This window comes from Bos indicus, chromosome 12 (genome assembly GCF_029378745.1).
Source record: "Bos indicus isolate NIAB-ARS_2022 breed Sahiwal x Tharparkar chromosome 12, NIAB-ARS_B.indTharparkar_mat_pri_1.0, whole genome shotgun sequence".
NCBI lineage: Eukaryota > Metazoa > Chordata > Mammalia > Artiodactyla > Bovidae > Bos > Bos indicus.
In genome coordinates, this window is record NC_091771.1 from 87,865,807 (window position 1) to 87,890,608 (window position 24,802).

Consider the following 24,802-nt stretch of genomic DNA (forward strand, 5'->3'; position numbering starts at 1 on the left):
GCTTGGGACACGGTGACGTCACTGTGACAAGTTTCCAGGTAGACCGTCAGTTCCTTGAGTGGGCGAGCCACGCAACAGGTTACTTAATTCAGCTCCTCATCTCTTGAGCTGAGGCAAGACACATTCAACTCATTCTCTTTTGGGCTCTGAGACTGACATACACACCTATGGTCACAGGAGGAAACCAAAATAAGCCAGACTCCTACTACATGGGCCTTGTCTCGCAGGGGAAAACTTCCCAGTCTCAGATACCGGCCACTTAGGAGTGTTTGAAAGGTGAAAGTGAAGTCGCTCAGTTGTGTCCAACTCTTTGCGACCCCATGGACTGTGGCCTACCAGGCTCCTCCATCCATGGGATTTTCCAGGCGAGAGTGCTGGAGTGGGGTGCCGTTTCCCTGTCCAGGGGATCTTCCCAACCCAGGGATGAAGCCAGGTCTTCTGCGTTGCAGGCAGGCGCTTCACCGCCTGAGTCACCAGGGAAGTCCCAGGAGCGTGTAGATGATTCCTGCAGAGTCTTCCCCTGGGACTTCACTCACGTGACTTTGTTAGTGGTGTTCAACTTTCTAACCAGCGCCATTCCAGACCACCCTCTGGTTCTCAGCCACGAGCTGCCTTTGCATCCTTGTTCAACGCATCTGCCACCTGTGTGTCTTACCTGGGCCGCCACCCAGAAGCCTGCACTGCTCTTGCCGGCGGTGCCCGCTGTCTTTGCCTGAATCACGCCCCACGTCCACTCGGTGCCCCAGAGAAGTTCCCTCTTTTCCCTGCGGTAGTGCCTGCAAACTCTGGTTTCTGCGCATTAGATGCCTGTCTTTGGGTCTCCCCTTCTGAGATCTCGTCCCCATCTTTCTCTTCTTCATTAATATGTTCTGTTCCTATTGGCAATTTTCCCTTGTAATCTGGACCTCGTTTTCGCTTATGAATCCATTGCTAAATGATAAACTTTGCCAAGTATAAATAACTCAGCGTTTTTTAAAGCTCAATTTGAAAAGAACTGAACACGTGAATCTGTTCAAGGAACAAACAAGAGGCAAAACTGCTCCATGTGTATTACACACCTCGTTGTGCAGCCAAACCTCCAGACACAACAAAAACGCACACGTAGGCGCCCCTTACCCAGCAACGACGAACCACAAGCTTCATGTTAAAGGTCAAAGGTGAAATGCCTTTAGGAGTTCCCTCAAAATCCTAAAATAAAAGTCACATTCCAAACTTCACAGTTCTCATGAATGCATCACAAAGTCACCATTATGCTATTGAAAAGGAAGACAATTAAGTGCTTGTATTACAGGGGAAATATTCCAAAAATGAATTATATAGTAAATTCAAGAATCTCCCATTTCTTGCTCACAAATAATGAGTTTGTTTTGGCTTATTACGTTCCGTGGCGTGGTCTTGACACATCGCACCTCCGTAGACAGAGACCCATCCCAGTCCTCCATCTGCAGAACTAATTGGTGTGTTGACTTTTTTAAAAAGTTACATCTCAGAATGCCCTTGCCCATCATCCTTGTGGACCTGCCCCATTCCTGTCCTGTTCTGAGAATGTGGAATCAAGTCCGTACTACCCTAGAGGTGAATTCTCTTCCTTTTTAAGATATAAAGCATTTCTCATAGGCTTTTCTTTAAAAAATATACTTTATAAAATACATCCAAATATCCATCTGAAGCTCTTGCTCTCTTATGTTCCCTCTCTGCCCAATATAATATCTATTTAGATGACTAAATTAACCTTGGTCTGCTTTAGGAATGACCCGATTCTTTTGGACCAGCGAAAAAGAAGGGCTTTTTCTTCCACCCCAACTACATGTCCCATTTTTTAACCACTTGGATGTAAAAACAAGTCTCCAGCTCCGAACTTTTCCAGTAAACAGAACATCGCTCAGCCGGGGACCTCGCCAACTTCTCTGACACCATCGAGTGTCCCACCAAACATGGCAGCCGCTCTCCGTGAGGCCCTCCTCCTGGGATAACAGCTGTGAGAGGCGGCACTGTTACACAGTGACAGGACTGAGGAAGGGCTGCCCCCGTCTCTGCAGCTGGGAGTACTGTCTTTGCAAACAAAATGTGAGAAACACAAACGTGGACCATTTTCCAACCTTCCAAAAAGTACTCTGTGCTCCTTGAAGCATAGTTTATGACATTATTTCAAAATGTTGAATTAACATTAGTTAATCCTTTAGGCCCTGGAGGATGACCGAAGGAAACTCCAGATTAGCAAGAAGCGGAAAACAAGCAGATTATTCAGAAACGGTGAGGAAGGAAAAGAGTCAGTGCTTATCTGCTGTGATGCTGAAAGCGAGGTACCAAAAATAGAAGAAGGTCGCTATTTCTAACATGTGGGTTCATATAGAAACTCAATTTTAATAAAAAAAATCTATAAATAGTCAAGATGGCTAAGAAGTCTAGACCTGGGTGAGCCCAAATCACAGTGTTTGTTCTCCATCAGATAGTGAAGGCCGACGTGCAAACCCCGCCCAACTGGGACACGCAGTCACTAGTTTCCACCAAAAACTTTAGGGGAATGAGGGACTCTCTCACCGCCTCACACTGCAGCCGTTTACCAACTGGCCAGGAGTGTCCTTTTCCATCACGTGCTGGTACACATCCCTCGGTTCCCTCCACCTGCCTTGAAGGCAACAAGCGAGTCTCGACGACGCCTCTCTCCCATCGAGTATTAGCTTTCCAGCTCACGCCCTGCACCCTGAGTCTCCGTGACAGCATCTCCCTGCGCCCCGTCCACACCCACACCACCCTGCACGCTTCCCCAGCACAAGCCCGCCGGCCAACAGTGGCGAGTAGGCTTCATCTCACATCCTGCCAGTGCAGGGCAGCTGCTGTATTTACATTACCACTGCTGCCTCTAAAGACACCCTGCTGCTGCCGTGCCTGCTGGTACTGACTGTGTATCTACCAGACGATGGCTACGCCTGCAGATACTGATACACCTACTGATACAACTGGTGCATTCACATGCTGCATCTATAGACACCCTGCTGCTGCCGTGCCTGCTGGTACTGAGTGTGTATCTACCAGGCGACGGCTACGCCTGCAGATACTGATACACCTACTGATACAACTGGTGCATTCACATGCTGCATCTATAGACACCCCTGCTGCTGCTGCTGCTGCCTGCCTGCTGGTACTCAAAGTGTATCTATCTGCTAGAAGACGACTACGCCTGCAGATACTGATACACCTACTGATACAACTGGTGCAGATACTGATACACCTACTGATACAACTGGTGCATTCACAGGCTGCTGCTACTGTGCCTGCTGATACTAAAGTACCTTTACCAATACTACTAACACCTCTACTAATACTTCACCTGCTAATACTAACAGTACCTTTACTAATACTACTAACACCTCTACTAATACTGCACCTGCTGATACTAATAGTACCTTTACCAATACTACTAACCCCTCTACTAGCACTGTGCCTGCTGATACTAACAGTACCTTTACTAACTAATAGTACCTTTACTAATACTACTAACCCCTCTACTAGTACTGCGCCTGCTGATACTAACAGTACCTTCACCAATACTACTAACCCCTCTACTAACGTGGCTGCTCCCTTGGCAGGTATTAACCCCTCTACTAATACGTTCACAGATGCCGCTGCTGCTGCTGCTGCTCCCGCTGACCTAACAGCACCTCTACTAGTACTGTGGACACACCCACTAATGCGACTGCTGCTGCTACTCCTACGCCTGCTGAGCCTAACAGTGCCCCACTAATACCGCTACTGTTAACACCCACAGGTGCTGCTGCCACTCTGCCTGCTGACCTAACGGTACCCGCACCTCTACTGACACTACGAACACGGCTACTGATACGACGCCATCTCGGCAGACACTGACACACCTTCTAAGACATCCACAGAGGCGCTGCCGCCGCCGCGGTGCCTGCCGTTACTACTAACACATCTGTAGATGCTGCTGCTGCTGCTCCTACGGCTGTGAACACTACCACTACTCTTGCCAACACCCACTAAAACCGCGGCTGCTGCCAGCACTACATCCGTTACCATCAGTGGTGTCTGACTCTGCAATCCCACGAACTGCAGCACATCAGGCTTCCCTGTCCTCCACTATCTCCGGACTTTGCTCAAACGCATGTCTGTTTAGTCTCTTAATAGTAACAGTCTACCTGCTACTCCCGCTGTTGCTACTACCACGACTACAGCTGCACAATGACTAATACTAATACACCTCCCAGCACATCTGCCAGCGCCCACTAACGAGCACAAAGTTACCATCTGATGGGCACCGCCCTACCCGGGGCTGTGTCAGACCTTCTGTAATGGGACTCTGGGCTCTCACCGCACAGAAGGTAAAGGGCCAAGGCTGACCCCAGCACATACAAGAGCAAGCTGGAGAGGCTGCGGGAGGAGGAAAAGGCTGAGACAGGAGCAACCCGAGGACAGATGCTCACGGGGCAGGGAGGCTGAGAAAGCGAAGGTGACAGGGACCCAAGGCCAGATGTGCACATGCAGGGCGAGGTGACCGGGGGCCAAGGAGAGACGGGGGCAGGTCACTGCTTTACTTACAAGCGGTGTTCACCCTGGGGGGTGCTGGGAGGGGCTGCAGGGCAGGCCGGCGGGAGGGTCTTAGGATGGGGGAGGGGGTGAAAAAGAGATGAGGGTGCCCGGAAGGTCTGACACCAGGAGTCAGCCCCAGACAGCAGGGGGCCTGCCCAGGGGCAGAGACACGGGCAGTTCAGGGCCAAGGCAGCCGAGACTGGCCATGAGAGGCAGCCAGGGGTCATCTCGGGACACGCATCCTGAGTGAGGGGGGCGGCGGGAGCAGTCCCCAGAGAGACCAGGCCGCTGCTGTGAGACAGAAAAGGGGTCCGAGCCAGCTGGCGGGGACGCATGGCAGATGTCCACGGGGACAGGACCCTGAGGGACAGGTCAGCAGCCGATGACCCCTCGGGGGCCCTGCAGCTGGCTGGAGCTTGGCTTCCAGGCCCCGAAAGTTAACTGCTCATACACGGCCTCCTCCCTCGGGACCTGCGCCCCTCCGTGTTGCAGGGGACGGACAGACAGGCCCCAGGAAACTAGGTACTGGGTGGGCACGGCTGGACCCCGGCCTGGCCCGGGGCCGGCCCTGAAGCAGCCTCTTGGATGGTCTGTTTGATCAGGTCTCCCCGCGACGAGCACGGAGCGCTCCCGCTGAATCTGAAACCCCGAGAGCCGACCCCAAACACCCCCCGGACCCCGTGGCCACGTCCCACCAGCCCTGCCTCAGGGAAGAAGCCCACTCGGCGGTCTGCGTTAGCTCAAAGCTCTCCTTCCAAACAGGGTTGGAAACGACTCAAAACTCCAGAAAATTCAGGAGTGGCGTTTGGAAAACTGCAGGCAGAGGGCGGGGGAAGGCAAGGCATGCTGCAGGGCTGTGACCCCCGCCCCGGGGCCGCCCCCCTGGGGAGAGTCTGGCACCCCCCCCACCCCATCCCTGATGTCAACGGTGGGGGGGCGGGGGCGGGGGGCTTCCAAGGCCGAGGAAAGGGCAGTGGGTGCACAGAGGCATCCTTTCTGACAACGTCTACAGGGAAAGAAGGCTCTCGATTGTTTTCATCCACCTTTGCACCACAGGAACAGCCCTGCTCCAGGCTTGGGACGTCTCAGCGGCGAGCCAGACAGCACGTGGCCCCACTGGGCCCCAAGGCCGGCAGGCTGGAGTCCACATGGTCGGGGCAGCTGCAGCCTGGACCCCTGCCAGCCTGGGGTCCACAGAGGAGCCAGTCCCAGGAATTCCTTGTCTGCCTGGGGGTCCCCGTTTCCTCTCCAAACGAGAATGCCCCCTGGAGCTGAGGCTCCCTTTTCTCCCACTGACCCCGGAACAAATGGGGTTTATGTTGGGGTCCCTATTGCATGTGCAGAACTTTCCTCCAGAGGCCAGAGGCCACTGTGTCCAGAAGGGAGTCCGGTGTCCTTGGGAGCCTCCCCAAGGGGGCCTCGCAGGGGAGCGCGCCTGGCTGGAGTTCAAGGATGCGACCTTGGGAATCAAAGGCACGTCCCCATCAGGGGGCTTCCGAGCTGTCTGTTTGGAGGAAGTGCAGACAGAGCTCCCGGCAGCTGCTGCCCAGAGAGACACTTCCTCCCGGGATGAATGGAGGAGCTGCAGTACCTGCAACCCAGGAAGCAGCATCTGTTTCCAGACTCAGGAAAAAGCTGCTAAGGACTCCGGAAGCCTGCGTGCCGCCCTGGACAAACCAGACCTGCACCCCGGGGTTCACAGCGCTGGTCACACAAGAGGATGCGTGTCACACGCAGACCTGCTGCCACTCAGGGAAGAAGGCACGGGTTAAGAGACGCGTGGACTTTTATCTCTATAACCACAATCTGTTTAAAGATTATCTAACCACAAGGTAGAGCGTCTGACAGACAGAAGTGTCCTCACTTCACTGTGCCAACTTTTATTACGGGAGGGGTGTGTGTGTGTGTTCTCTGCACAGACAAAAACTAAAAACTGTGACAATGTGAGTTAATTCGATGTTTTGTTGTTCACTCGCTAAGCTGCGTCTGACTCTGCAATCCCATGGACTGCGGCATGCCAGGCTTCCCTGTCCTTCGCCATCTCCCAGAGTTTGCTCAAACCATGTCCATCATGACGCCATCCAACCATCTCAGCCCCGGTCACCCCTTTTCCTCTTCTTGCCTCTGATACAGTTGGAAAGAAAATGAAGATGCATCTACATTCAGAATTGCGTGGAGATACACACACCACTCATCAGAGCGAAATACTAACACCCTGCTCCTTCTAGGTGGAAAACTCGAGAAGCAAAGGAACAGGAGATGCACGCAATGCCACAGGCTGCCCCTAACAGGGGCCACGCATCACGGACCACCTCTTCTCTCCAAACCTCCCGTCTTCTCCTACGAGAGGCAGTGTGTGCTTACACGGGCACACGACGAGCTCAGACACCGGGACGGGCCAGCTGTGTCCAGAGGGAACTGGGTCCGTGCAGCTGAAAATTCAACACGAAATGTCTCTGCACTGTTTAACTTTTACGTCTGAGACACAATTACTTTCCTGCTTTCCCGGCTTCATCAGGGCATCTAATGACCCACGAGATGTTTATATTACACTAAAGTTTCCCTTAAAAGGCCAGGACATTCTTCACAGGCTCCCCAGGCCGCCTGGCTCCTCCAGCTCCCAGGGCTCCAGCTTCACCCCCAAACTGCACACCCCTACCCTCTGAGTGTTCGCTTTCCAACCGGGGTCGCGGCTGCCGCCTCTGCGGGGTTTGTGCCCACCCCACCCCAACCCCTGCAGCACCGTCTCCTGGAGCTCCCTCCCCTCCACGCCTCGGGACCCAGCGCCCCCTCCACCATGGGCACCCAGTCCCCCTCCACCCCACTTCATTTCGCCTGTGACCCTGGGCCGGTTTCTGGCCTCCATCAGGGCTGGTCCGTGAACAGCAGAAGGGGTCACCCTGCAGTGGCCAGAGCTCACGGTCACCAGGCTTCCCCAGGGTTGGGTCTCCGAGCTGTGGGCCAAGAACAGAAGTGGGTGGATCGGGGCGGGCAGGCCTGTGTCCACGTGGAGCACGCAGACCGAGAAGCTGAGGCCCCTGCTGGCCTTTCTCCCAGGACAAGGCCAGCCCGACCTGCCCAAGAATCCTGGTGGCATCCCCTCCTGACCCTGAAATGCGCCTCAGCAAATACCGTGTGATAACACTTATACATGTACTCTAAAATATGACATAGTGACCTTGTGAGACAGAACCAGACTCACAGACAGAGAAGACACACTTAAGGTTACCCAAGGGGAAAGAGAGGGGAGAGAGAAATTAGGGGGTGGGGATTAACATACACACACCATGTATACAACAAACAAGGACCCACTGCAGAGCTCAGAGAATTAGGTTCATACGTTATAATGAACATAATGGACAGGAACATGAAAAAGAATGTGTGTGTATATACATATATATGTGTGTGTATGTGTGTGTGTGTGTGTGTGTAACTAAATCGCTTTCCTGTACACCAGAAACTAACACACCACTGTAAATCAACTCTACTTCATAAAAAGAGAAGCGATGTCCCCAAACTCTGCCTTCATGTCCTTCCTCCCAGGACAAGCTTCACTGACGTCAAGGAGCAGAGAAAAGCAGTGAAAACCAGCTCGTCTCTTCGACTATCTCTGCATTTTACATCCAAATCTCCCAAATTTTTGATATTATCCTTTAAATCCTTCAGCACATCTCAGCCCCAAAGAATGCACTTTGTTCCTCAAGATAAGGTGGGAAGCGTTAACCACGTAATCTCCTCAGCACCAGACTATTCGCACAACTCATCTTTCAGATCAGGACGCTGCAGGAGTGAATGGGAATGCTGGGAATGATTAATGATCAGGCTGAGGTCACAGGCCTGGGCTGGCTGGCACCCTGCACACCCCATTTTCTGCCCCACGTGGCTGATGGGAAAAGCTAGACTTTATGGGTCTCCATATCCTGCAGCCCCAAAGCAGGCACCCACAGTAAGAGGGCTTTCAGGAAGTGGGCGATACCTCCTGGGGCTCACGGCTCCCCGAGAGTCCTTCTCTGCACACCTGACAAGCCTGGGCTCCGTCACATTTGCTCAGAAAGGGTCTCTCTTTTCTTCACTTCCAGAACTCTCAACTGGATTCTTGCAGTTACTCCCACCTCTGCCATCTGCAGATGAACAGATTCTAGATGCATCTCCGAATCTCAACTGTTCAACACGCCTTGGCAATCAACAAGCCAATCAGCAGACATGGGCTGGGTGTCCCAACCTCATAACGATGCTGCCACTGCCCAGGAGGCCGAGAGGCACAGAGAAACCGAGACACAGCTGAGGACACGGGATCTGCACACAGGCAGAGGCCATGAGAGGTCCCAGGAAACGAGAGAGAAATGCCACGCGTCTGATCTCAACAATGAGATGCATGTTCACCAAAGCTGTCCTCCCTGCTCAGCTCTCCCACCCACCTCAGAAGTGCCTGCATCCTGCCTGCTCCTCACGGCCAGTTCTCTGGCGACACTGTCGAACTGAGCACTACTCATATCCGCTGTCAGAGTCAGGCCTTCCTCTTCGATAAATCGTGTTCAACAGATCTGACTATAACAACCTACTATCCCATTCCCCAGGCTTCCCAGGCGGCTCAGTGGTAAAGCACCCGCCTGCCAAGCAGGAGACGGGGGGTTCAATCCCTGTGTGGGCATGGTAACCCACTCCAGTATCTGTGCCTGGAGAATCCCACAGATAGAGCAGCCTGCAGGGCTACAGGCCACGGGGTTGCAAAGAGTCGGACACGACTTAGTGACTGAACAACAAGAACCAAATCCCCCTAGACCGAATCTATGGAAGTCCCTCTAAGAGTCTGAAATATGCTCCAAGCATCGCCTCCTTAAAAATGCACTGTGAAGAAAAAAAAAAAAAAAATGCACTGTGCACAGACAGACTTATGGCGACTGAAGGGCAAAGGGGTCAATCAGAAGCTTGGGATTCACAGGAACACCCTCTGTGCACGCGTGCTAAGTCACTTCAGTCGTTTCCAACTCTTTGCAACCCTGTGGACTGGAGTCCACCAGGCTGTTCTGCTCCGGTATGGCAGATGTGGCTTGAACGCATTACTATGACACTTGGACATCCTGGAAACTTCAGCTGACCTTACCTACCCTCCACTCTAAGAAGAGAACTGCCAATTAAGAGTTAAGCCTTCTATAATTATTCCCCAACAAAAGGACTGTGGTGTTGGAGAAGACTCTTGAAGAGTCCCTTGGACTGCAAGGAGATCCGACCAGTCCATTCTAAAGGAGATCAGCCCTGGGTGTTCTTTGGAAGGAATGATGCTGAAGCTGAAACTCCAGTACTTTGGCCACCTCATGCGAAGAGTTGACTCATTGGAAAAGACCCTGATGCTGGGAGGGATTGGGGGCAGGAGGAGAAGGGGACGACAGAGCATGAGATGGCTGGATGGCACCACCAACTCAATGGACGTGAGTTTGAGTGAACTCCGGGAGATCGTGATGGACAGGGAGGCCTGGCGTGCTGCGATTCATGGGGTCACAAAGAATCGGACACGACTGAGCGACTGAACTGAACTGAACTGAACATCATACATTTCAGCAGAGATTTTTACATTAACAGCTTTTCACAGCAGCAAGATAACATGGGATGTGGCCTGCCCCTGTCTAGGGCAGATGGCTAATACATCTTACCCAGAACTTTGACCTACGTTTTCTTTCTAAAGCCACTCAATATTTTCCCACAAACAGTCTTCATGTTTCTGATTCATTGGTCCCTAAGTCACAAATTAGATGGGTTTTGCCCAGGAAATCTGGAAAACTTGGTCCCTGGAACAAGACTTGAATTCTGCCAAACGGCATAACTCAAGAGAAAAGGGCTCAGGGGCCAGCTGTCACCAGATCTCCTCCAGCTTCAAGAAGGTGCTGAGTCAGAGGACACCCGCCCTCCTCTGTGGGGGCTGTCCCCCTGGGGTTTCCATACTGAGAAAGGTGACATGACCTCTGCACCCTCTGAGCTGGAGGCCCCCGGGGCACTGCCCTGCTGGTTACAAAACCACCCCCTCCCGACCGCTGGCCTCAAGCCCCTCCACCCTGGGTCCCGCGGCCGTGCCATCCAGCAGCACAAAGTAAGGCAGAGGACCACGGTCTTGCATCATCACTGTTGGGACACACGCCATTCTCGCTCGAGTGCCTGGGAGCCAGGAACACTGGAGAAACCTTCTTGCTTTTTGATGTCCATTCCTACATCTGGTATTTCCTCATCTGATGCCTTTGTCCACCCTAAATCCAAGTTGTTTTCCCATAGCCAGCTTTGTGTAATTTCCAGGGCAGAGAGGAAAACCCAGCTAATTCATTTCCCACCCGGGAGATATTTCAAAATTTCTAATCTGTAAATAAATGGAATAATCCTGACTGTTTGCTAGTCTCGTGAATTCACTTTAGAGACACAAAATAAGTAATATTTCCTATAAGAAAATTTTATTTCTTTTCTTCATTTTTTTGTAACTCTTTTAACAAAGTCAAATTTCTGAGGCTAGGCCATTTCTAAAACTGCCAAGAGAGACGTCTTTTAAAATAATTTCTACTTCAGCATGATCAAAGGCCAAAATTGCTTGTATTAATGCCATACACAGCCTTTGAGGGTAGGAATACTTGTCTGCTTTTTGTTCCACGTCCTGGGTGTACAATAAATATCAATTATGAGTAAATGTACAAATGAATACCTTTAATTATATTGATTCATGCAGAATACGTATGGTATACACATAGCTAATACATGTGTTTTATTGCTGTTCAGTTGCTAAGTTGTGTCTGACTCTTTGTGGCACCATGGACTACAGCCTGCCAGCCTCCTCTGCCCATGGAATTTTCCAGGCAAGAATACTTGAGCGGGTTGCCATTTCCTCCTCCAGGGGATCTTCCCAACCTGGGGATCAAACCCGGGTCTCCTGAAGGTGGATCCTTCAGCACTGTGCCACCTGGAAGCCCGTATGCATTACACACACACATGTATATACAGGCTGTGCCAGGGGCTTGCAAGACCTTAGTTCCCCGACAAAGGATGGAACCAGCGCCCCCAGCAGTGCGAGTCTAGGACTAGAAGAGTCCTAACCAGTGGACAACAGGGATTCCCTGACTGCATGTTTGTTGACCCAGAGTGACTGCTCAACATTCACTTACTGAATGCAATTTCAAATTATTTTGAATGTCATAAGCAAGATACTGAGCTCGGAACAGATTAATTTGTGTTCTGTGCTTAGGTGAATTCTTAGCCTTGCTCATTTTATTTTGAAAAAAAAAAAAAAGGCACTTTGATTACAAATTTGGCTTCCAGCCTAAAACAGTGCCCAAAGTGATGTGTCTCAAATGTGTTTTCCAGTCAAGAAAAAAGAACACATCTCTGTAATATGTTAGTGAATGAAAACCTCCATGAAAGAAGAGAAAAATCTAAGGCCAACAAGAAATAATAAAAAATGATTACAGAAATTGTTTAAAGGTTTAAAAGCCTGAATTCCAAGAATAAAGAAATAAAATTTCATTATTTCCAAGTACTTAGGAAAACACATTTTAACTATTACTAAGGCATCCAGAAGCTATTTGCTCAAAGCTGCTTTAACAAACTGATAAGAAGCATCTGCTGCTCACGTAATGTTTACACACACAAGTATTTGTTACAGATAAGGGGTGAATGCGGGATGAATCGAGCAGATTGCAGCTCGTCCTGTGTGGTAAGGAGTACGTCACCCCAGCTTATCAGCGACTGGGGCTGACTGGGGACCACTCCGTGTACTTACCCGAAACCCATGGACCCAGGAGCTGCACTACCCAAGCTGCAGCATTTTTTTCCCACCACGAACCCATCTTCCTGCTTTGGCAAGCTCATCTTAATTTTACAGGCCATTTCCTGACCAAAAATGACGAGTTATCTTAAACCACTAACCCCAAGTGGTCTGTAATTTCCAGGAAGTGGATTTGGCCGTAAAAAGACAGAGAACAGAAATTCCTCGTTCAGGGGCCAAGCCTCGGAGGAGGTGGTGGGTGAGGTGGGCATGGCAAGAAGATGAAGTCACACCCGAGGGCTCCTGCCCACCCTGGAGTCCTGGCTTGGGCAGCCTCTAAGCAAACTCCGAGCCCACCATCCGCAGACGCCAAAGTGAGAATGGAGCCATAAAGATGGGAAAACGTGGATATACCGTGGATCAACACGAAAAACCGTGCACCGTGTCCACACCCCATCGCCAAGCCCCCTCCAGCACCCTATCACCCCACACACCTGCATCGGGACCCTCCCACTCCCCAAACCCACCCCTCCCCCAGCGGCACCACAGGGCTAGAACTGCCCCCAGTAACAACAACCAACAGGAAAAGGGGTCGTCAGGCTCGGAGGACAGCTACAGTGGCTCAGCATCGACTTGAGCACAAACCACCGCTCAGAAGAGCGTGGCTGCAGCTCACCTCCATCACGGGGCTGCCCCTGGAGTGAGAAGGGGTGAGGTCTGCGGTCCCCGGCGCCCGCAGCATCGCCACCACCCACTGGAGACACGCGTCTTGGGTGCTCCCACACCCGCTCAGCACCATGATGGACCTTGTCCATTCGAGGTAATCATGATTATAACAATACCACCTTAACGCAAGCTTTAATGCAGGGATAGTGGGGACCTAAGTTTCACACAACCCCGCAATAACTCCGTGACATTAAAGTTATATAAAACGCAACTCAAGAAGTAAAGCTAATTAAGAAAAGGAGTTGCTTATATTTAAAAACTGACATTTTTAAAGCTGATGTTTTTGGCTGATGCAAAGAGCGGACTTATTTGATGCTGATGCTGGGAAAGACAGAGGGCAGGAGGAGAAGTGGGTGGCAGAGGAGGAGATGCTTACATGGCATCACTGGCTCAACAGACATGAGTTTGAGCAAACTCCGGGAAACAGTGAAGGAGGGAAGCCTGGCGGGCTGAGTCCACGGGTCACAGAGTCGGACATGACTGAGCCACAGATTTTGGATGAGGTGGAAATTAACGTTCTCATGCTAAAGAAAAAGTCACTGGTTGCATAAAAGGATAACTGGGTTTTAGAATACACTTTGATTGCTTTCCCTATTACAAAAATAATGCACTTACTTCTTAAAAATATTGTCAGAGATGCAGTAACCAAATTTGCCACTTATAAAAATACACATTAATATTATTTCTTTAATAGAAATGAAACAATACCATAATAGTTATCACTGGGCCCATCTGTAACATTCTGAAACAGGAAACCAGGACTGACGTTGTACCCTCAAAAATGCCCCATATGCTAAAGGAGGAGTGTTGGGGGCATTTATCTTTCTCAAGTGAAGACCTAGGCTACCATGCATCTCTATTCTGCTGAAAGTTATTTGTGATGTTACTTCATGTATTTAGGAAATACTCATTTGATTTTTATTCTTGACGTTGTATTGTTTCAGCCTGCGGTCCTTAGACATGAACAGCAGTGATATTCGTTATCTTCCAGATCCTCTAGGCATATGAGTGGGAGTTAGGAAAAGCTTGTGCAAATAGCTTTGGAAACTGAGTTACACATAAAAATCCTTGACTTTTGTTCTTCACAAAGGAACATGCTCATTTTTAAAGCAGAGACTCAATATAAATATTGTAAGAATTTCAATTTAATTTCACTTCAAATACAGGAACACTGCCTCTACACAGTCCATTGAGTTGGACAACATTTACTGAGTCAGTCCAGCCCCGTCCGAATGTCTCTACCTGTGGGTCTCCAAGTGCTGGGAAATTTGATGAAATGGGAACACTGCCCTCTCCCAGCGCACGGCCAGCCTCTCTTGCTATTAGCTGAGTAGGAAACAGAGGCCCACAGCAGACCAAGACAAGAACCGAGTAATAAACACCAGTAATTCCAAAACTCCGGACAGAATCTTGACTCCAGGACCAGCAGAAAATGAGGAGGCTGGAGAAACACCCTTTACCAGCAAGAGAACCAACAGATAAGCATGGAATATATTGCCTTAATACCTGATGTGGGCGCTTGCCATCTGTCTTTCCCTTGACCACAAGTCAGGCAAGCTTTAAAACTCAGATGACAAGAAACGCTCTTAGAGTGTGCAGACTAAAAAGCAAACCTAGCAAAGCAGGAGTATTACTAAAGCACGGAATAAACTATTTACACAGAGCTCAGCCTTGTGTATATTTCCAAGCCGTGTTTAGTCTGTGGTGGAATATCTACTCCCAATGCCCAATTGAGAGGAAACACCTTCGTTGGCATTACTTTCCTTTTGTTGCCTAACTCTACCACAGGGGTCAGCAACACAACGCAATTTCTGGCAGCCAGCCCTCAATTCCTGCCGGCATCTCCCGGGGTCCGGAGTGAAAGGCAGCCGGGATCACTGGCCCCAATACAAGTAACTCATGGCTCCCCTCAAGCGTCAGGCACTCCCCAGATGGTGCAGGCATTTTTCAAAGAAGCTCTGTTCTCCAGCACCTCAATCTCAATCTCATCAAGGGTGTGGTTCCATCACACAGAAGACAACAGACACCAGCCACACGGCCGTGGTAACAACTGACGTATTTTGAGGGCTTAGTGGCTTCACACACACACACGCCCTCTCTGAGGTTTTAAAGGCGTCTGCAGATACCTCCGTGTTGTCTTCATTTGATGGATCAGGGACCCCAGGCTCAAAGAGATTACACTGCTCCACGAGACACGGATAAATCCTTCATGACAACTACCGATGCTGCAGGCTGGGGAGTATGAGGAACAAAGCCCGATAAATTCATGAATCCATATTGCAAAGAGTATTCAAAAGCAAGCAAAAATAAAACAGCAGCAAGATACTACTACACATCCATTCAAGTGGCCAAAATCCAAAACCGTGACAACGCCAAACGCTGGCAAGGACGAAGAGCCACAGGAACGCTCATTCCCTGATGGTGGGATTCAAACCGGTACAGCCACGGCATGCTGGTGTCTTCCGAAACCAAACCTACTCGTACCAAGTGACCCAGTAATTCCGCCTCGGGTAACTGCCAGAAAGAGCTGAAAACTCAGCTCCACACAAACACCTGCACAGGGATGTTTACAGAATCTTTACCCAAAACGGCTGAAATGTGGAAGCAGACCAGAGTGTCTCTCAGTAGGTGAGAGGATAAACTGTGGTCCACGCAGACAATGGAATATTAGGCAACGTGAGCTATCAAGTCATGAAGACGTGGAGGAAATTTTAAGCGCCTAAGAAAAAGCTAAAGAAGCCAATCTGAAGAGTCTACATAATGTAATGATGCCAGCCGCAAGAAAAGACGAAAGTACAGAGACAGTGAAACGATCAACAGTTGCCAGGGTTTGGGGAGAGAAGGGGGTAAACAATCAGAGCATGGAAGACCTCTGTTGCTGTCGCTGTTTAGTCACTAAGCAGTCACCAACTCTTTCCGACCCCATGGACTGTAGCCCCCCAGGCTCCTCTGTCCGTGGGATTCTCAGCAAGAGCACTGGAGTGGGTTGCCATTTCCTTCTCCAGGGGATCTTTCTGACCCAGGGATTGAACCCATGTCTCCTGTCCCCGGCACTGGTAGGAGGGTTCTCTACCACTGAACCACCTGTGAAGCCCAGGAGGCCTTTCAGAGCAGTGGGAACACGCTGCAGAACGCTGCAGTGGGGGCTGCGTGCCTTTACACATCCGTGCAGACCCACAGGAGACGCAGTGGTGAGTGAGCCCGGAGGTCTGCCACAGACCGTGGGTGACGATCATGCATCAGGGCAGGTGCATCAGCTGTGACCTCCGTGCCAAATGGGGAGGGACAGCGATACTGGGGGACACTGTGCTTGTGGGTCAGAGAGGGTGTGTGGGAAAGCTCTGACCTTCCTCTCCATTCTGCTTCGAACCTAAAACGGCTGTAAGCAATCAAGTCTTCATTAAAAAACAGACAGACCAAAAGCCACCCAGCCGAAGAGGCGGGGGACCTTTGGTCAGACAGCAGGTAGCCGCTGTGGGATGGTGAGCAGAGGAATCACGTGGTCATGAGGGATCTCTGAAGCCTCAGGACACTGGGAGGAACATGCTAGAGAGAAGACAGGTGGGAAAGACGGCAGGAGCCAGGAGGGGTGTGCAGCAAGCCTGCCAGAGTGGGGGTCCTGGAAGGGCCAGCCTGGGGGACCCGGAGGAGTGGACGGCAGGGCGAGGGGGAGAGCGAGTGCCCGGGGACACAAGGTCAGAGATGAGAATCTCCAACGAGGCCACGGTCCCTGAGCCGAGCGTCAGGAAACATAGGGGCGTCAATGACCAGCACGGGCAAGTGGAGGAGGGCAGTCAGTCTGGGTAAAGGATGGCAGCTCGGTTCTCGTCATATTGGCTAAGTCTGTGATCAAAGCTTCCAGGAGAGCCCTGAGAGAAGAAAATGACAGCCCACTCCAGTATTCTTGCATGGAGAATCCATTGGACGGAGGAGCCTGGCAGGCTACAGTCCATGGGGTCACAGAGGGCGGGACACGACTGGGCGCATGACATAGGCGGAGTGTTAACACAGGACAGCGGAGGTGAGATGTTCAAGAGAGTGTGGACACCAGCCTGGGGTTCCAGAGGAAGGTCTGGCGTCCCCCTCACGGAATGCCGAGGATCACGGGAGTGGGGAGGGTGGAGAGAGCCAGAAGCCTGCTGGAGCCCACCCCTGCGGTCCACCCAGACTGAGGGGTCTGGAAGAACAGAGAGGCAGAGAAATAGAAGGATCCCAGGCAAACGGATGTCAGGCAACGAAGGCCAGGAGGACAGTGGCGGGAAACACAGGATGGAAGCGGTCCCGAGGGCCAGACCACAAAGGCTCCTCCAAAGCCACTCCGAGCGGTGAGCGCCTCAGGACACGCTGCCGAGCAAAGCATTTTGTTTTCTGTCCCCTTTCATTGTGTGCACCAGAGTGGGTGGGATACGTCTTCTGTTCTACAGCTCACATTTTTTAAGTGGTTGTTTAATAATAGCAGGAAGAGCAATGCTCTGATGATATTATTTTAGGCATTCTATTGTTGCTTTTGCTTACTGGAGCCCCAGCACTCAGAATACCCAGTCTGCTGGGGAGATGTTTTCAGGAGGCCAATACCCGTCCAGTTGAGGAAACCATCCTTAGAGCAAGCATTGCCTCACCAAAACAAGGGTTGTAAATTACTCGTTGATTGACGCGCCCCGGCAACTCTAAAAGGATTCGTTTCAGCTCATCACTTGTGGGTTCAATTTTTCTGCAAAAGCTCTACCAGTTCTTAACTAGATAACCAAACTCGTTCAGGGACGACCATCCTTACCAGTTCCAAGAAATCTGCAGACAGTCTTGTTAATGAATAACGCAGGGTTTGAGAATCCCCTCACGGCCTTGCCCCACTGAGGGGAGGTTTTCCAGCTCAGCTCCTAAGGCACTCACGCCCGCGATCGGTCATCCGTGCTGCAACTCTGCAAACATCCCAACCCATCTGCGACCTCTGGAGAGGGCCCCGGTTTGGTGTGAGCAGGGGTCTTATCACAGCTCTCCAAGACCCGGGCCATGGGTGTGTCTCCACCCCTCCCAGGGGAATGTTTGGACATCACAACTGTGAGTCACGGAAGCAGTGGTGTCCTGGTGTCTCAGAGCAGGAAACCCTCAAGGTCATCTTTCAATGCAAAGACAGCCTAGCCTGATGGGTGAAAGGGCTGGGGAAGGGTTGTCCAACCTTCTGAGTGTGATGCACACGGCGATTCACAGGGAAATAAGAAGCCGGGTCTACAGTTCCCGTTCCTCCCCCAGATTCAGAGGTGGGATGCCCTCCAGGAATTTCCCCTGACTTTCCCAAAGCTGGGTTAGGTGCTCCTATGGCCCTGGGTTTGCACTGACTGTAGCATTTGCCAGCCTGGGTTGTATTGGCCTGTTTCTCTATTCCTCAGGAGACCGAAGCCCTCCTGGCGGGGGAGGGCAGGGTCTCCTCTCTGAAGCACAGCCAATGTACAGTGGAGGGTGTGGCCTAAAGCCACGCTGGGGCACATGTGTGGGATGAAGGCAGGATCCTGGGCCGGAGGGCAGATCTGCCAGGGAAACTGAGGCAGGGGGTTACCGAGTCCTCGGAAATCATCTGCTTAATGAAAGCAGACACAACATTTAGGACCCTCTGGTCCTTAAGTCGTGTGTGTGTGTGTGTGTGTGTGTGTGTGTATGCCTACACCATTAACACACGTGTGTGTGTTAGTCGTGTCTGACTCTCAGGGACTCCATGGACTGTAGCTGGCCAGGCTCCTCTGTTCATGGGATTTCCCAGACAAGAATACTGGAGTGGGTTCCCATTCCCTTCTCCAGGGCATCTTCCCAATCCAGGGATTGAGCCCTGGTCTCCCGTAGGTGAATTCTTTACCATCTGAGCCACCAGGGAAGCATTAACACACACATTCACAATTCTGTGAGTGTGCACTCACACACAAGGGTTGCACACTTTTCTCCTGGTTGGTACGAGAGGCAGCCCAGATGTGAAGAGCGTGATGGTTTAGACTCTGTCCTCACCAAGCCCCCTCCAGGGACTGGGTTCATGGTGCTGTCTCGGGAACTAAGTCAGAAATCAGCCTTCTCATTTAACTGACATTCCCAGAAGAACGTGGGCCACGCTCCCATGGGAGTTCCACCTCCCTTTGCCCAAGTTCTAGGTCACTCAGGCCCAGAAGAGTGACTAATGGTCTAGAGATGCCAGCACCCTAGGCAGGCATCACCACGCTTTGGAGAAGTTCACATGTCTGATCCTGAGAAGTAATCTGCCAAGAAGCATCACAAGACCAGTCGGAAAGGGGGCGTCTGGAGGCTGCAGAAGGAAGGATTTATTCAGCTCCTGACTGCGTGACTCAGAACAGAGGACCCTCAATCATAACTTTATGGGCAGATTTTTCTCTTGGGTCTGCATCTTACTCCTCCATTCTTGCCTAAGAAAGAAAAGTTAGGGAGGAGTGTGGTGATGAGAAAAAAAAAAATCCCTGACTTAGGAAACCTGCCCGCTAGTAAATGAACAGTATGGCCATAGCACGTAGGACCCAACATCAAACCAAACACCTTTCTTGTGCGTAATAGTAACAGCAGCCTGTGCCTGACACACCGTAGGTGGTGTTTGTGTGTGCCAGTGCAGGCAACACAGGCTCAGATACTCCAGGAAAGCCGACAGTCCAAGAATAAATCAGTTGTGCCGGCTTCTGAATTAGGATCTGGTCTATGGGCAGCATCTTATCATTAGAAATGCATTTTTAAATGATATTTTGCTCAGACCAATATGGAAATTATTCCACTGTTTGGTACTCTTAACAGTTGATTTTGGAAGGAGGTAAGTTTAAAAAATAAAAAAAAAATTACTGATGGCATGAAAAGTGAGACCAATTTTAAAACTACCCAGATATTATTTTTAAATGGATTTTCTCATACAGAGATAAGCTATTTGCATATTAACACATTTTCTCTCTCTTGGTTAAACCAGGAAAAAAAAATATGACAAAATGATAAGACCCATGAAGTTAACTGGTGATCAGAGGGTGTCCACCTGCCAGATGTCTTAAAACATAACATGAGATGTGAGGGATAAAGCAAAACCAAGACAGGAACATGCACTTGGGCTTTAAGAAAAATTCAAGGAAAGTGAAATAATCCCAAACTCAACACCAATGAGTTTGGCTTCTCACTCACTGAGTGGCTCCTGCTTCACACTCCAGGCTAATTAAAAAGCCGCCTCTTACGATGGGCTTGGCTTTGCTAATATCATCAATAGGAAAACTCAAGTGCAAACAGAGCTTCATATTCCAAACAGAGAACTTCTCTCATTTCCCTGCCACCTCTCCTTGGAAGTGTGAAATCTTTGCGTCAGAAGCTCTAGACCCAAATAAAGAGTTCAAGAGCTGCCTCTGTTGGAAGCATTTTGTCATCATGACCAGAGAGCGTTTCAATAACCGACTAGGGTGCTGGCTGGCCTCTGGGCTGCAAGAAAAAAATCTGAAGCTAACCGCTAGTGTCGTTCCCTACCCAGTGACAGCAGCCAGCCAAGAGCCAGACTCAGTTCCAAGGTATGTATGCATATTGTCAGTTCATTCCGGCAAGTAACAGTTCATCATTTATATATAATCAAGTCAGTGAGCTTCATTCTTCCTTAAGAGAAGGAAAAACAAAAAAACCTGAGAGCCAAATTATGTGAAACAGTTAAAGAGTAAGTGGGAAATGCCAAAAGCAGTAACATCATTTTTAAATAGTTGGGGGGTGGGGGGAAGCCACACCTTCCTGGGGTTCTGTCTGCAAGTCTGTGACGGTGGGGAACAGCTGAGGTCTCGGGGGAAGGAAAAAAAGTAAAGAACAGCAGCACATCAGGGATCGTCCAAAGCTGGACGCCTCCACTCTTGCAAGCCTCAGTCCCAGATCCTTTCTGGGCAAACACACAGCCCGAGGAAACGAAAACTAGCAAAACAATCTCTGCACAGAACAATAGACGGAGTTTCGTTTTGGTTTCACACTCAGATATAACGTGGTTTCAATTTTTTGTTGTTGCTGCTATATTAATAAAACTCATAGAGTGGAGTTTGGAAGCGTTTGAAAGCTGGAGGACAGAAAGGCCCGCCGCTGCTCCTTAGCGTGCTTCGGCGACAGCAAAGTCGTGGGAAAGCGAGAAGACAGCTGTTTCCAGGCAAAGGGCCCAGGACTGTTCAGCATCAACCACCAGAGTCTCCAAAGCTCCAGAGAAACACGCCCAGAGCGACGCCCGGGCACATGTGTGGGGCTCCGAACAGCACGGGGCGCGCCTGTCCGCCCTTCCCGCCCCGGCCCCCTCGGGCGCCCGGCGCAGGTGAGGGCGCCCAGCGGCCAGGCGAGCCCGAGGTGTGAGTTCAAGTCCCGCGGACTCCCGGGTACCCTCACGCCGCGCGGGGCGCAACAAGCTCTGCCCTCTCGCTCCCGTCCCGAGGAGTCCCCTGACTCGCCCACAACAAAGGCGGCTCCCTAAGGCGTGCGCCATCGCAGCCCACGGGGGTCCCCGGCGGGGACCGGCCGGGAGAGTGCTCCTGGCGGCGGCGGCGCGCGCGCGCGCGACCCCCGGGCCCGGAGGGCGGCTCCGGCCGGGGACAAAGGGGCCGCGCGGGGCGCCGGGGCGCGGGGCGGGACGCCGGCAGCCCAGCCGGCCGGGACTCACCTTCGCGGCGGCCCGGCTGCTCTCCTCGTGGAGCAGGAGCGCGGCGAGCAGCAGCAGCAGCCAGACGCCGAGCCGGGGCCCCATGGCGGCGAGCCCGGGGCGGCGGGGACCGGCGCGGGGCGGCGAGGGACGGCAGAGCCGGCGGCCGGGCTCTCGCGGGCGGCGGCGGGCGGCTCACTCTGGCAGGGCCGGGGCTCGAGCGCGGCGCACCGTCCCGGGCGCGGCGGCTCGCGGCGGAGACCTGAGCGCGGCCAGGCGAGCTCCCCAATTTGTTGGCGCTGCCCCTCCCCTCGGCGGCGGGGGCGGGCAACGCCTCAAAGGGGGAGGACCCTGCGGCGCGGGTAAGAGGCCGCCGAGCGCGCGGCCGGGCGACTGTGGCCGCCGCGCGCCGGGACGCAGGGCTCTGCGCTCGGCACCCGCCGCCGCCCGCCGCGCGCCCCGCGCTCGCCTACCCGGCCGAGCTCCGAGGGCAGACGCGCGGGCCCGAGGCCGGCCCCGGAGGGCGATCGCGCTGCTCTTGCCGCCCGCGGCGCTGCCGGAGGGCGGATGCGAGCGGACCGCCGCCGCTGAAGCCAGGCCCGAGGTGAGAGCCGCCCCGAGACGCCGGGACCCGCCGGAGGGCAGGGACGCGGGCGCCCGGTGCCGCCGGGGGCTGCACGCTTGGCTCTCGGAGCGGGCAGGGGAGAGGCGATGGGGCGGCCGCTGCGGAGCGGCCCCAACCCGGGCCTGGGGGGGGCAGGCTCCCCTCTCCCCGGCGGGGTCGCAGGGCGGCTCTCGGTCCACTCCCCGCTTTCCTCCGTCTTGCGATCGGAGGCGGGCGGCGAGGATGCCCCCTCTCCGGCCAGGCTAAGCCCTCTTTGTCTCAATTTCCAGGCTCATAGGGACCGATCGGAGCCCAGAGGGGCCCGACTGGGAGCATGGACAGAGAGCTGCGCGCCGCCGCGCGCCCTGCCCTACGGCGGTAAGCGACTTTCTGCCCGGCCCCTGGGTCCCGCGCGCGCGTCCTTTTAGGAACTGCCACGCCGGGGCCACGCACTCACGGAGCTCTTCCTCTCCCACCCAGGTGGCTGCTGCTGGGGGCCGTGACCGTGGGGCTGCTGGCCCAGAGCGTCCTGGCGGTAAGTCCTGACTCTTGTTCTGGGCTGATTGGCGAGCCGGAGAGAATCTTGGCTCTTGGGTCACCATATTGGCACTTGGTTGGGTCACCGAGTAACCTTGCCAGAAGGCAACTTGTGCATGCTCACCTGAGCGTGGGTCTGTGTGTGTGTGTGTATGTGTGTGTGTATACGCGCGCTCCCGCTCCCCTTGTGTGCTTGTGTGTCTTGGGCAGCCGGTACCAAGCCCAGGCTTTGAGAAAGTTCGCCTTCCCTGAGGACTCTGGTTTGCCTTCTCTTGGGTTCCCCTTCAATCCTGTGCGTTACAGGCCTCGGCTCATCCTTGGGAACCAATAATTAAAAACATGACCCGCCGCATCCTTTCCCCTTGTTTGAGCAAAGCCAGTCGTTAGAAGCAAAGCTTGGCCTTAGGGTCTCTAGGCAGTCAGACACGTGGTTCCCAGGCGCCAGGCTTGGGAGGAGAATGGCCTGTGTGGCATCAGAAACTGGTGTGGGGTCCTGCCCTTGGCAGAGTTTTCTTGTCCTTTTGAATGAGGGGCTCTGGGAGGAGGGGGGCAGGAGGACCTGGGACTTCGTACTCCTGGAAACTGGGAGAGGGAACAATGGCAGAAAGTACCGTTTTCTTGCAAGATGTGCCCTGGCCAGGCACGAGCCAAGGTGGGGCTGTTAAGGCTCCCACCAGGGACCCTGTTTCCCGAGTGCCTCCCCTCAAGCCCTGCCTTTCGAAATGACTCTGTGAGCATTGTTCCTGCGCCATGATTGCACTGTGGGATGTTGTGCCCTGTCACCGGAGCCGCTTCGCTTGAGCTCCGTGTGGTGTGGCTGGGCTGTCGCAGGTCTGCTGGTTGCTTTCAGTTGAGGACCCAAATGTTTAAGGTGGGACTGAAAATCGAGGAGACTTACCAGGGTCCTGGATTCCCCTTCTCCTCCTCTGTCTGCTGGAATATCGGAGCATCTGGTGTCCGGGGGGCTCCCCTGAGCGCCTCCCCCCTCCCCCCCTTCCCCGGCATCCCCACTCTGAGTAGTGGAGAGCTGTGTTCATGGCTTGGTTTAAATTCTGTTATTTCAACATTTTTCCGTCCTCATGTGACACAGCCAAGGATTTTTGCAGACTGAGAGCGAGGAAGCACTGTCCAGCCTGGGGAGGAACCTGGAGCCTCACCTTTCTGCCATCTTCTCCTCCAGGTCAGGGCCCAGATTGGGAGTCAGAAGAGAACTCCGTAGACTTTGACCAGAGGGTTCTAGGCCAGTTTTCTTCCAGCTCAGGCTGTGTCTCGTTCCTTTCCACACATCCCAGATTTAAGATCAGAGACTAGATATTTGAACCAGCCCATCGACCCTTATGAATCCTTATGCACACATGACATGCAAGACTTGGCTCAGAGCTGGGAGCGGGGGCAATACACACACACACACACACACACACACACACACACACACTCAGAGAAGGAGCAGGTGACCCCTGCAAAGGAAGACGCCCTGTCCCGCCTGGTCTGTGCACTGTCCAGCTCTCTCCCTCACCCCCTTGTCCCCTTTAACCACTTTGGTAAACATGAGCGTTTTCCTTCCAGAGGATGATGAGAATCTGACGTGGGACTGAGCCTAAAATTGGCAGAAAGGGCCCTGTGTCAGAAGTGTGTGTGTGTGTGTGCACACTCACTCGTGTCTGACTCTCTGCAACCCCATGGACTGCAGCCCACCAGGCTCGTCTGTCTGTAAGCTTCTCCAGGCAAGAATCCTGGAGTGGGTTGCTATTCCCTTCTCCAGGGGATCTTCCCAGAGATCGAACCCGCGTGGCAGGCAGGTTCTTTAATGCTAGCAGCACGTGGGAAGCGCCCATGTCAGAAGACCTGGGAACTAAAGGCAGCTCTGCCCTGATCTGCTCAATCCTGAGCCAGGTTCCATCATTCTCAGCAGGAAGAGGACATCCCCCAGCTTGTGGGATACAGCACACCTGTGCCTATCCCTAACGCCTCTGAGACGCTGCAGACCCATCCGAGTCCCTGCCGCCTGGCCCTTCGATGGGACGCAGAGCGT

At 52.6% G+C, this 24,802-nt stretch overlaps 2 protein-coding genes across 2 annotated transcripts in view; one reads left to right on the forward strand and one right to left on the reverse strand.

The window, feature by feature from the left end:
- Positions 1–21,829, reverse strand: part of COL4A1 (collagen type IV alpha 1 chain) — a 131,458-nt gene extending 109,629 nt beyond the window's left edge. Inside the window, exon 1 of the mRNA XM_070800478.1 lies at positions 21,651–21,829. Coding sequence (XP_070656579.1) covers positions 21,651–21,734 — 84 coding nt within the window. The 5' untranslated portion in view covers positions 21,735–21,829. The remainder of the gene's footprint in view (positions 1–21,650) is intronic.
- Positions 21,830–22,077: 248 nt separating this feature from the next.
- Positions 22,078–24,802, forward strand: part of COL4A2 (collagen type IV alpha 2 chain) — a 158,699-nt gene continuing 155,974 nt past the window's right edge. The window contains exons 1-3 of the mRNA XM_070800477.1: positions 22,078–22,233; positions 22,524–22,611; positions 22,714–22,768. Of these exons, the coding sequence (XP_070656578.1) occupies positions 22,568–22,611; positions 22,714–22,768 (99 nt within the window). The 5' untranslated portion in view covers positions 22,078–22,233; positions 22,524–22,567. The remainder of the gene's footprint in view (positions 22,234–22,523; positions 22,612–22,713; positions 22,769–24,802) is intronic.